Raw genomic sequence first — 12,412 nt, 5'->3', positions numbered from 1 at the left:
TTTCTTATTATCCAGATAAGATCAGTTAAAAATAATAGGACTTTAGTTTCTTTTTATTAGTATCTTCAGAGTTGTCTTGTTTAGTGTTCATGGAAATAATTGTAAGAGACTCTGTATATTTCTATCACATGATGCTAGAAGTAGGGTTATATGTTTTTCCATTTATCTCATGAAATAAAATACAATCCCAGTGTCACTATTAGTAAAGGAGTCATTTGAATGTTTAGTAATGTACTTCTGTACAATTGAGGATTTATCGTTAAATTTGATTTTCTACTAAAGTTTTTAACCTGCTCTTTTATTCTGTTTCAATAATAAAGACCAAATAGTCCTTGTCATAATTGAGAAATGAGACTTTCTTAAAGTTTAATTTCACTTGCTAACTACTGGGAGGCAGCAGGCTTGCACCCCCGGTGCGGGGACTGGTAGAGGTAAGGGGACCATGCCCGGGATGGCTCATGGGCCGGGGCAGTGGTTCTCAGCTATGCAGTGATTGGCGACTAGGCAGCGGGCAAGACGTACCTACATAGGCACTGTGCCAGCAGCATCTTCCTGGAGAATTACGTGCCTGCCGTCTTCAACCAGGACACAGTCAGCGTCACCAAAGGCGACAGCTAGTACCTCCTGATTCTCTATGACACAGCCTAACCGGAAGGCTGAGAACAGACAAGACTGGTCATCTGAGGCTTTTATCTCATCCGATGACTGATGTGCTCCTTCTATGCTTCTCTGTGGTAAATGTAGCTGTATTTCAAAATGTGAAAGAGGAGTGGGTAACAGAACTTAAGTAATACATGCTAAATATACTCAGATCTCCAAGGTGATCCCCAAACAAGACAAAGATATGAAAGAAAACCCTGCGTCTGGAATAAGGGTGGAAACTAGAAAAAGAAATGGCTATGTGCAATGTTCAACTTTAACACATCAGGGATTGAAGTGTTTAGTGAGCTATCATAGCCATTTTAACTCCAAAGAAACACACAGTAAAAAAAAAAAAATAATAATAATAAGTTCAAGATGTATAAATTGTTGTTTCATTTCATAAGAAACATTTCCAGTGGTCAAGAAAATAGTCCATTTCTCTCAGAAAGTATATGAAATGCTACAGCTATCCTCAGACCTCTTGTATATAGTGAAGCAGTTTAAAACTTGAGGATACTTAAAAAACCCTTTTGTCAGAATTCTATAAAATTCGTTAAGAATGTTTTCCTAAAAACTGAAGAAGCAGCAAACCCATCTAAAGCCACAATCTACTCTAAATACTTTATTTCAACTAGAAAGTACTGTCTCTCAGGAGTTTCGTAGCTAAAAAGCTACAATCACATCGTGTTGTAACCAGGTGGAAAACAGTGCTATAAAGACAACGACCTGGCTTACACCATCCATACTTTTGCATAGTCCTTCTGGAATTTACACAAAGAAGCATCTTCTCCCTTTGCTCCAATTACTTGTTCTTGTATGTAAGTTGCTTTCTATTCTAGTATATACGGAGTAGTGAAATAACAAGGCCAGCCACGTAACCAAAGGTCACTCCAGGCCTACAAGAGATGGACATCCCAGAGGAAAGAATGTATAAGATCAAAGAAGAATAAAGGTTTTATCATCACTTGAGCCAGGAGTGTAACCTAAGTATTTCTAACACCTGATGTGCTTTCTTTAAGAATACCAAGAGTGTAATAAAGTCCCAATTGCATTTATCATGAAAACTAAAAATGTGCACATTTTAGTTAATGTGCATTAAATACCTGTAACAAGGCTTCTGTCAAGAAAAATAAAGTAGTTACTGAGGTGTTTCTTTTTGTTTCATCTTATATTAATTGATAATAATGCTGCCAATAACCGTCAGAAGTGCCCTTAATAAGTCTTTGGCTGAGTACTGATCTGCACCTGCATGGGGCAAAACTCCATAAGGAAAGAACCATCAGAAATGAGTAGGCTACCCAACAGAAAGAAAATAGTTGTCAGTCCTGCCAGCCAGATGGAAAAGTCTCCTAATATATGGGACAGGGAGAATTATCAGGAGAATCACACCTTGGTAGTGGAGATTATTGAGTCCTAGAGAAAAATCTTCCTGAATATGCTGTAACAAAACTTGAAAGCAAACCTGAAAAGGGTCAAACCAATCTCAGGTCACTACCTGCCAGAAAAATGTCCAACAGTCTTTAAAAGAATATGAGAAAATCCAGCACTCACCACAGTAAGCTACATACACTTTAGTTTTCCAGGACTGCTGTGTCAAATTACCATGAACATAGTGTGGTTTAAAAGAAGAAAAATTTATTCTTTCACTGGTCTGAAGGGCAGGATTCTGAAATCAGGGTAGCAGAGTAAGAACCAAAGGGAAGAGGTGCCTCATTGTAGTCGGGCGCGAAGAAACTCCCTGACGATTATGGACCCACAGAAGCAGCGTTGGAGGAGAAAGTGCTCAAGTGTATGATTTATTCAACGTAACTTGGTTGGTTGAATGACTTGGGGTCATTATGAGTATTAATTTTTGGATTGCATCACGGATAACATTGCAAGGAACATTGGCTGTTGAGGAATACTGGTTAATGTTCCTTCAGCCCAGTGGCATCCGTTGAGAAGTCTTCAGAGACAACTATTTTAATGAAAAACCTCGCAGAAGATAATGCAAAGAGGAATTCACCTAAATGTCTTATGGTAGCCTAGCAGACTCTGCCTAAACCAAGATATGGTATCTGGCAAGCACTGCTAAGAAGTCTGAGAAATGTGTCCAAAAAAAAAAAAAAGCTTACCAGTGACCCTTCTGCCATAAGAGATTATGCCCAAGCAACTCAGCAAGCTTTAAGTAAGGGAGGGAACTCTGTTTCAAATATGTCAATAATGGTCAGGGTGATCAAGTGGATTTTTGGGAAGATTTTATTTCCTAGACCTGTCATTACCAATGTGAGCACATAAACACGTAGTTTTAAATTTCTGTCAAAAAATAAAGATTGCTAAAAGATTTCATAAGTCAAGATAATTTCACAAAGATTTCATCAGTTCAATATTTGGATCATGGTACTGAGGAATGAGGGCTTTCCCAGTGGTAAAGAACCGTCCTGCCAATGCAGGAGACATAAGAGATGTGGGCTTCAGTCCCTGGGCCGGAAAGATCCCCTGGAGGAGGGCATGGCAACCCATCCAGTATTCTTGCCTGGAGAATCCCCATGGACAGACAGGCCTGGTGGGCTACAATCCTTGGGGTCGCAAAGGGTCCGACATGACTGAAGAATGATATTTTGTGACACCTATGTGCAGACTACCGTATGCACAAAATGGTACATTATAGAAGATAGTTTTCAAGAGAGTGGTCAGAACAGATTTGCTGTGACAAGACCTACCAAAATAAGAAGAAAATAGAAATAGTATTAATTCCTGACAAAACTGCATGAAATTGTGTCTTCCAATGCTTGGAGAATAAAGCTCCCAGTATGGCTTTACTTTATCCTAAAACAGTGAGATGACCATGAAATCTAATTGTAGATGGGGAAGACATGACTTCTGCTGAAGGCACTGCCAGATTAAAAGAAGCAGAGTTTACTGTGTGTACTGTGATGCTCAGAAGAGAGTAATAGTAGTGAAAGCAAAAGCGTTAGTTGTTCAGTCGTGTCCAACTCTTTGTGACCCCATGGACTGTAGCCCTCCGTCCATGGAATTCTCCAGGCAAAAATACCGGAGTGGGTTGCCATTTCCTCCTCCAGGGGAATCTTCCCAACCCAGGGATCGAACCCGGGTCTCCCACATTGCAGGCAGATTCTTCACTGTCTGAGCCACCAGGGAAGCCTCAGAAGAGAGTAAGTGGTCTTCAAATGAGAAGATAATGAGAAAAGCACACAACGGGACTTCATTGGTGGTGCAGTGGCTAAGACTCTGCTCTCCCAATGCAGGGGGCCTGGGTTCAGTCCCTGGCCAGGGATCTAGATCCCACCTGCTGCAACTAAAAGACTCTGCCTGCTGCAGCTGAGACCTGCCACAGCCACATAAGTAAATAAAAATAAATATTTCTAAAAGAAAAAACCACACTGGAATACAAGCAGATTCTCACGATCCACGTGGCTTTTGCCACGTGTCTCCAGCATGATGATAGAATGGCCATGTTATAAACGCCGCTGCCGCCCACACCTGGGCTGTTGGCTGTGAAATACACCGAGTTCTCAGGGGACAGCAGGTTTTCACCTAAATGTCAGTCATGGTGTGACAAAACAGGGCAGCTTGGGGAGTGTAGTCTCTGTCCTGAGGGTGGTAGTTGTGGAGGTTAGTGATGTGGACATTGTTTCTACATCAGGAGATAGATTATAAGGGTGTGGACCTCAGTGCCGTTAGCTGGGTGCCAGTGCAAAGTGGCAATACCATAAGAGGTTGGTAACTTGTGATTCACTTGACATCATCAGCTTGTGAGACTGTATTCTGTTTTACTTGGCCAGAGCTGATGTAACAGCTGTAACATAGGGTTCTTAAACAACAAAAATGTATTTGCTCACAGTTCTAGAGGCTGGAAGTCCAAGATCCAGTGGCCGGCCAGGCTGGTTCCTCCTGGCCTCTCTCCTTGCCGTGCAGACGGCCACCTTTTCGCGGTATCCTCATGGGGCCTTTTCTCCATGCACGTGTGCTCATGGTATCTCTTCCTCTTTCTACAGGCATGTCAGGATGAAGCACAATAGGAACAAATCCCCAGGCGGGTTCTGGGACGGGGTCTCAGGTGTCAGGAAAGGGGCACGGTGGGCCTGCAGGTGACCCAGAGAGTCAGTCTTCTCAGCACAGCCGACTGCCCATGTGCCGCTGTCCAAAAATGTGCCTTATCTCCGTGAGTGATTAGGGTATCATGTCCCTCATCCCTTCCTCTGCTGCTGCTGTCCCATGTTCGATACTAGACAAAGATGGCCTATACGTGTATTTCGTCTAAAAAAAAAAAAAAAACAAGAAAAAAAAACATGAGTTTAAATCCTGATTCTACCACTTACTAGTTCACTTTAAGTAAGTTACTAAATTTCTCTGTATATCCAATCTCTCATTTATGAAATTGAAATAAGATTTTCTGCCCTCAACAGGATTGTCACAAAGGTTGAGCGAGAAAATTCACATAAGCAGCTTGCAAGGCACCCAGCACATGGCAGGCACATTTTAATTCGCTTTCCTCTTCTGTGATAGAGCAACCACAGGGGAATTCAGGGGAAGAGGTTTGGAGAAGGAAGAATGGAGGAAAAAATTAAAAGTCCCACTTGTACATGAGTGAGTTGGCGTCAGTATACTGAAAGTTACAAAAGATTTGTCAACTTTAAACAACATCCTACATAACAGGTTGTAAACTAGGGCCTGTGCTAAGCAGTACAATAGGAATTGTATTTTTAGTATTTAATTTAATTATCATCACTGCCCTTATATTGTATAGTGACAGCAGTCAATTCCAAATGTATCCATTAATATCTTCTGGTTAATATGTTAATAAATATTTTAAATTAATTAAGGGCACCACAAAGAATTTTATAAGCTGTTATGGAATTCCTTGCTTCCCATGGCCCATACTGTAAGTCTGAACCTTCCAGCATGTATGATCTGGCACCTACTTAGTCCCGAAGCCTCAGCTTCTCCCACCTTCTATCCAGATTCTTCCCTCTAATGCCAGACTCCCACCGTATTGAACTATTTGGGGTTTCTGTTCCCTGGACTCTCACACATGGGGTGCAGTGCCTGGGACACACTTTTCCATCTTTTCAGCTAGCTATTTCCCGATTATCTTTCATTCCTCGGCAAAGCCTAAGCAAGGTACCCCTTCTAGAAGTTATCCTGTTTATCACTGTACGTTCAGTCCCTAACAGAACCAGGCACATTAGGATTTCAGTAAATACTTGTTAGGTGAATAAATCAGTACTCAACCTAAATGCAAAGGGTCCTAATGATAGTTTTCCATTACATTATAGTTGTATAGCCTATAAGTTTTCAAATTCTATTTGCATAGGGAAAAAAGTGGAAGTAGTCTATTCTTTATATTATATTATGTCCTACTTTATACAGTGCATCATGTCTGAAGTGGGTTGAGGTTTGCTTCCTTCTTGTAACTTCTGTAAGGGATCTGTAGATGCCTCTGCAGCCATTCATTTTGAATTTGATTTTTCAAGAGAAAAAAGAATCAAATATAGTGACTACTTTAACATAACAGAGAAAGAGGGTTCTCATAGGAATGCCTTGCCTCTTAAATTTGTGTCTCTTGAAAATAAGCTTATCAAGGTGTTTTTAAAGGTAAATTTAGATTGTTGATATACCAGAAAAAAATGGTATTTGTATAGAAATACATCACAAAAAGATACATTGACAGTAAACCCAAATGATCACAATGAAATTATGTAATCTGGTCATTCCATTGCATTTTTCTTGTTTCATAGAAGTGTTGACCTTCTGGAGATTTTTTTTTTTTCCTGATGCCTCTGCTTAGCACAGGGAATGGGACCAAAAGGTAGAATGAAACAATTCTAACAGTGAATGATGTGTGAGCTTCTTTTTTTATATTTGTTTCACAAGTAATTTACTTAAAAAAAAATTAACATCTGCTATTTTGAAGCTAATCTTAGTGTATTGAATGCTCGTAACCATTTCTCAATCCCACAGCCTTTTATCTCGCTGCTCCTGCTGTGTTCCCACCACCCCTGATCCCATTAGCAAACCTTGAGACAGCCTCAGACTCACCAAAGTACTGCTTTGGTTTCAGCTGCTCTTCTGCAAGAGGAAGTGAGTGTTGGGGGTTTTCTCTGTGGTACAGTTGTGATAAAGCTGTGGTGGTCTTATCTCTCCCTTAGGTAGTGGCTCTTTATGACTACACAGCGAATCGATCAGATGAACTAACCATCCATCGCGGAGACATTATCCGAGTGTTTTTCAAAGATAATGAAGACTGGTGGTATGGCAGCATAGGGAAGGGACAGGAAGGTTATTTTCCAGCTAATCATGTGGCTAGTGAAAGTAAGTTTTATGCTCTCTTCCTGGTTTACTAATATGGTATAACTGATGGTCCCAGATTTTATCATCTTCTGCTCTTTAACTTGCTGTCTTGTTATTTTTGCATATGTTTACCAATGAGGTATTGCTCTTCATTCTCATGTTGCCAAAAAAAAGAGGGGGGCATTAGTACACTCAAAAGCTATGACATGCTGAGATTGGAATACCGGCTTCATGGACTTCCCATCCCAGGGGACCTGCCCATCTCGCTACCAGCCTCCTTCAGCCCCTTTTCCCGGCCACCTGCTGCACACACACTGGCGTCATCCTTCCTCCTGCCACTCCTAGGTTGACAGGCACCTAAGAACCTCTAGGTCCTCAACTCCCATTCTTTTTAGTTGTATCCCCAGGGCTTAACTGGCACCTGCTCAAAAAAAAAAAAAAGGCTGCAATAGATTGTTCCAGTCTCAAGTAAATTAAGCCCTCATTTGTGAAAGGAAAAAGAAATGAGCTGGAGAAGAAATTCTAAATCCGAGTTTCTGAAAGCTGTAGATTTGCTGCCAGGCCTTGAGTGGAGAAAATAGAAGTAACACAGATAGCTTGAAAATAAAGGGTAAAGACTATGAAGCAAGGGGAGAGTGTAGCAGCGCTTCTTCAGAAAAACACATCCCGTCGGCTGTCCACTCGCTGCGGGGCAGGAAAAGCAGAATGCTCAGGGGTCAGGAGAACCGAGCACGAATCCCGACGTCGCAGCTGAGACTGCGATGCCTCCGTTTCTTCCCACCAAACGAGGAAGTCAAACTCCATCATCTCTAAGCTTTCTTCCAGAAACACTAAAATCATTTAGTTCTGTTAATTAAAAATAGAGTAATGGCAGCCGAGAGAACACTCTCCATTTTGAATGTTTACCATGTCTTTTGTTTCTGCAAAGTAATTATTAAAATAACAGTTGGTTTGGGGCTAGTCTCTGAAACTCCATTCAGTCCAAACTATGGTTGAACAAAAGCACTATTGATTTCTAACCTCAGTTCTAAATTTTTATAAGGGAAAGAAATAAAGGAAAGGAGGACGAATTTCTTCCATGAATCCTGGGTGCCGGGGGCTAGGCCCAGATAAAATTATTTCTCTTGGGGCACCACCTTCCAGGTCTGTGCCCAGCCCTTCCCATAGCTCTCTCCCCAAGAGCCTGAATCTCACTGTAACTCCTTCCCCTCCCTTGTTCATCTGCAGCTTTCAGCAAACTCCTCCCCTCCAAAGTGCTAAGTGTCTTGAAAATTACCCGCTTTTCTCTCTCATAAAAAAATTCTCAATTTCCTTTGTGCCATGGCTTTAATTCTTTTTCTCTGAGCATTAAATGGCTAATGACTCTTAAACTCTTATCTGAAATATACTTCTCTGTTTAAAGGAGTATGCAGACTGGAGAAAAGTTAAGGCCGTGTGGAAGAAATCTGGAGACAGGTTAATTCCCAGGCCTCTCCCCTTCACTCAGCATTTCTCACTTCCCCCGTCATCTCGGACATCCAGGTGGCTCCCTTCCCCTCCCAGGGACAGGACCAGCAGCTGGAATTCTGCAGGGGTAGCTGCTGTTTTTAAACCAAGAGCTTCCTACACAGTCTTAGTCACTCTGGAGAATATCTTTCATTTTAACTAGATATTGTAATCAGTTATTTCTTCCAGATACAAGTGGAAACATTTAAAGTATTTTTTCACTTGATGGTATAAAACGATTGTGTATATCCAGGCAGGAAGGGTATTAGATGCTAACTTTAAAACCTAGTTAGTTTGCAGAAATAACCTCTTAGGCTTGCATATATTGGAAAACTATAGATATTTGATCCACAGGGGATTAAAGATTCAGTAAAACTTGGTTTTCTTCCATAAGAACCAAAGTGGGACTTACAAAGCATACTACCATGACCATCCTTGGTGGCTGTGTGCAGAAAGCAGTTCCATGTCTCAGGGAGTGGACGTCCTTCTGATGCCGTGATTCCTTATTGTACCCCAGAATAATTGACGGGGTTTTTTTCTTTGGCATTAGTCACTGCTTATTGAGAAAGGCTTGCAAAGGCCAGAACAAACAAAAAGTTTTCAGAAAACCTGAGAATGTGACTGAATTCTCAGTTCATCAGGCGTTCTTTTCCTTTCCTTTTATCCTGCTTTTTACCTGAATGTAACAAAAACTCACCTGCCCAGTTTTAACATTTGAGGAAAAATGACTGTCAGCAGCATATTCCACTCTGAAAATAGTAGGAGAAATTCTGCTTTATCCAAAACCAGTTATACAAAGCAAATGCTCTGAGGGAACGTGTGTGTGTGTGTGTGTGTGTACATACACAAATAACCTCTTTCAACCATTCGGTTGAAAGCCCTGTCCAATAAGAGAATGACGTAATAGAAGACATTGGTACCTTGTTATCACAAAGGACATTTCCCTTGTATCTTAAGCCACTGGAAAGGGAAATTAGATCAGCCTCCGTTAATCATATCTAACATCCTTTCCAGTAAGAGACAAACCCATAATAAAATCAACCTATACACAAAGCCCATTAATGTAGCTCATAATTTTAGAATTTTGATCAGGTTCAATTTTGGTTCAATTTTGAACTCTTTCTCTCAATTCAGAGTTGCCCGTCATTTAACCAAAACAGATTTCCTTTTTAGCCTTTTAAAGTTCCCACATAACTTTAGATTTAACACCATACGTATCAGTGGATTATACAGATTATAACCTTAGATTATAAGAACCTTAGACTCAACACCATGAGTAGATTCTGTGTCATACATAGTCCAGTCCCATGTTTCTTTATTTCATACCATATTTGCAAATTATCCTTTCTCCACCTCTTCCTGGCAAAATCCTACCTATTTTTCAGTCTGACAAACCTGCTGCTTTTTCCGTTAAGCTTTTACCATCTCCACGTCAGAATTTGGCTTTGTTACTGTCTCTCTTCAGAACAATATCACACTCTGTTGTATATTGCAGCTCATTGTGAACACATCTGTCTCTGACTAGATTGTAAGCTCCTTGAGAGCAAAGACTGTCCTTGGTCTTCTTCAGATCTCCTCCAGCAGTACTCAGCCGATGATCTTGCATATAGCAGGTTCTCGGTAAATGTGTATTAAGATAAAACGAAATAAGCAGCTGCGTGACCACACACATAGTCAGTAAAAATGAGACTTCCTACATGTCTGAAACCTGCTGATCAAGACTTGCAGATCATAAGTTGTACTCTGGATAACGAAGACTGTGAGGAGCCTTAATGATAAGTGCTGGGTCAGCTTACTGTGGGACCAGGGAAGTTAACAGCAGTGTCATTAGTCACATGTCTGCTCCTCTCCACTGTTGTTTTGCCCCCATGGAACGGCGCTCCTCAACCTGATGATGTGAATTCTCTGTTCCATTCTAGCACTCTATCGAGAACTGCCTCCGGAGGTGAAGGAGAGATCCCCTCCTTTAACCCCCAAGGAGAAAGCCAAAGTGGAAAAAGCTTTTCCAGCTCCGCAGAAGGTAAATGTTTTCGAGTATATGCATTCCATGTACTTTAATTTTCAACTTCTCTGGATGAAATGCTACTTCATTTTTCATGCTTATACCCTTCATTGTTTACATTATTATTTCTCCTAATATTGCCACCAACATTATGAAATATATAAGGCAAATCTCTATTATAGCCATTTTCCAGATGCAGAAACTGAGGAGGCTCAGAGAGATTAAAGTAGACCCCCCAAGTCACAGCCCAAGTGATAGGATGCAAACCCAAAGTGGAACTTGTGACTTTTAGTGTCACGCTATTTCCACTCAATGCATATTTCTGTAACTGTGATACTGACACTGTCAGCAGCCTCACCTGAGGGTCCACATTTATGCTAAAAAAACATTGGGGCCCACAAAATAAAGATGCTCTATCTTTCTAGAGCATTCCTCTTACTTGTTAGTAATTTTAAATGTTTTCAGGTTAAAATAAATATGGATATATAATCAGCCAGAGAAATGTCATGATTTTTTAGCCTGTGCGATCAAATTCTTAAGGATATCAGGCAGAATTCTGATGCTGGTAGTGCTTTAGTAGAAAAGTTTATAAGCACTGTACCACTGTATATATTACTTATTTAACTTATTATGTGACATTAACTCTTACCTTAGGCTGAGTAACTTTGGTTCTTTTTGACTCCATAAACTGGCAGGCATGTACATATATATTTATATACATATATGTATATATGTACATATACACATGTACATATATATAAATATACATATATATAAACAAATACCATGTCATGATAGGCTTTCTGACAGTTGACCCTGTCATGTATTTTTCTGCCATTCATTCTGTATTTGTTGAGTGCTTACTTCTGTGCTAACAAGATTGAGTAGCCAAGGTACCTGCTCTTGAGGAGCCTACAGGCTGATGGGTGAGACCTCTGCAAGCAGGCGATTTCAGCAGACTATGGTGGGAGCTATAAAGAAGATGCAACCCTCTAAATATGCCCTAGGGAGTCCAGGAAGAGTTCCCGGAGGAGGTCAGGCTTGAGCTGAGGCTTATAGGGTGAAAAAGGATGTGCTAGGTAGATGATCTTAGAAAAAACATTCTAGCAGAGGGAGCAGTTTGGGTAAGGTATGGGATGGGATGGTTGTGTGTAGGGAGCACAGGGCCTGATGGAAAGAAGGATAAGTGAAATATAGGAGCCAGGCCTAGCATGCTCTGCTCAGATGCTTAGACTGTAGCCTTCAGACAGAGGGGATTCCCTGGAGAAGGACTGACATGTACAGATTTACAGGAGAAAAATACCATTCTGCCGGCAACATGGTGTTTGGATTAGAGGGAGCTGGGAAATTGGTGAAGAAGCCTTTGAAAAAAGTACATAAAAACCTGAACTACTAGAGATGGAGGGGAGGTGTCATAAGGTAAATTAGGCAGGATTTTATGATTGATTAGATATGATTAATTAAGTTGGAATCTAGGGTTATGTTAAGACTTATTATACAGCTACATGGATAGTGGTACCACAGAAATAATAAAGGAATAAGGAGAATTTGGGGAGATAGAGAAAGGGAATGGTGGGAGTAGGATGTGATGAGTTGTTATAGATATCTTGATTTGTTAGTGGTGTCTCTAGGGCTCCCAGATAGAAATATTCACTGGGGAGCTAGTAATTCAGGACTGGAATTTGAGAGACGGTAGAGCTTCAGAATAAAATGAGGGCACTAATGTATTCATTGAATTATATGAAGAAAGTTGAAGTTTGTAATAAAGGAGATAGCACAGAGCAAAGAGTTCTGAGAGAAGGCAGCCAAGGGCAGAATCCCAGTGGAACAGTAACTAGGACTTAAGGGACAGTCAGGTGAGGGGCTGCCCTAGCGGCTCAGCTGGTAAAGAATCCGCCTGCAATGCGGGAGACCTGGGTTTGATCCCTGGGTTGGGAAGATCCCCTGGAGAAGGGAAAGGCTACCCACTCCAGTATTCTGGCCTGGAGA

The 12,412-nt window shown here is 41.0% G+C and overlaps 1 protein-coding gene and 1 pseudogene across 5 annotated transcripts in view; both read left to right on the top strand.

Annotated features, from left to right (window-relative positions):
• AHI1 (Abelson helper integration site 1) overlaps positions 1–12,412 on the top strand; it is a 210,341-nt gene that overhangs the window by 161,524 nt on the left and 36,405 nt on the right. For all 5 annotated transcript variants that reach the window (XR_009690712.1, XR_009690711.1, XR_009690710.1 and 2 more), the window contains 2 exons: positions 6,795–6,957; positions 10,341–10,441. Coding sequence is in view for 2 of the 5 variants with exons in the window: in XM_061130460.1 (XP_060986443.1) it covers positions 6,795–6,957; positions 10,341–10,441 (264 nt within the window). In the remaining 3 variants the exon portion in view is untranslated. The remainder of the gene's footprint in view (positions 1–6,794; positions 6,958–10,340; positions 10,442–12,412) is intronic.
• Positions 452–1,182, top strand: LOC133047221 (rho-related GTP-binding protein RhoQ-like; annotated as a pseudogene).

The sequence above is a fragment of the Dama dama genome, chromosome 26 (genome assembly GCF_033118175.1).
Source record: "Dama dama isolate Ldn47 chromosome 26, ASM3311817v1, whole genome shotgun sequence".
In the NCBI taxonomy this organism is placed as follows: domain Eukaryota; kingdom Metazoa; phylum Chordata; class Mammalia; order Artiodactyla; family Cervidae; genus Dama; species Dama dama.
This window is presented reverse-complemented; position numbering and strand designations above follow the sequence as displayed.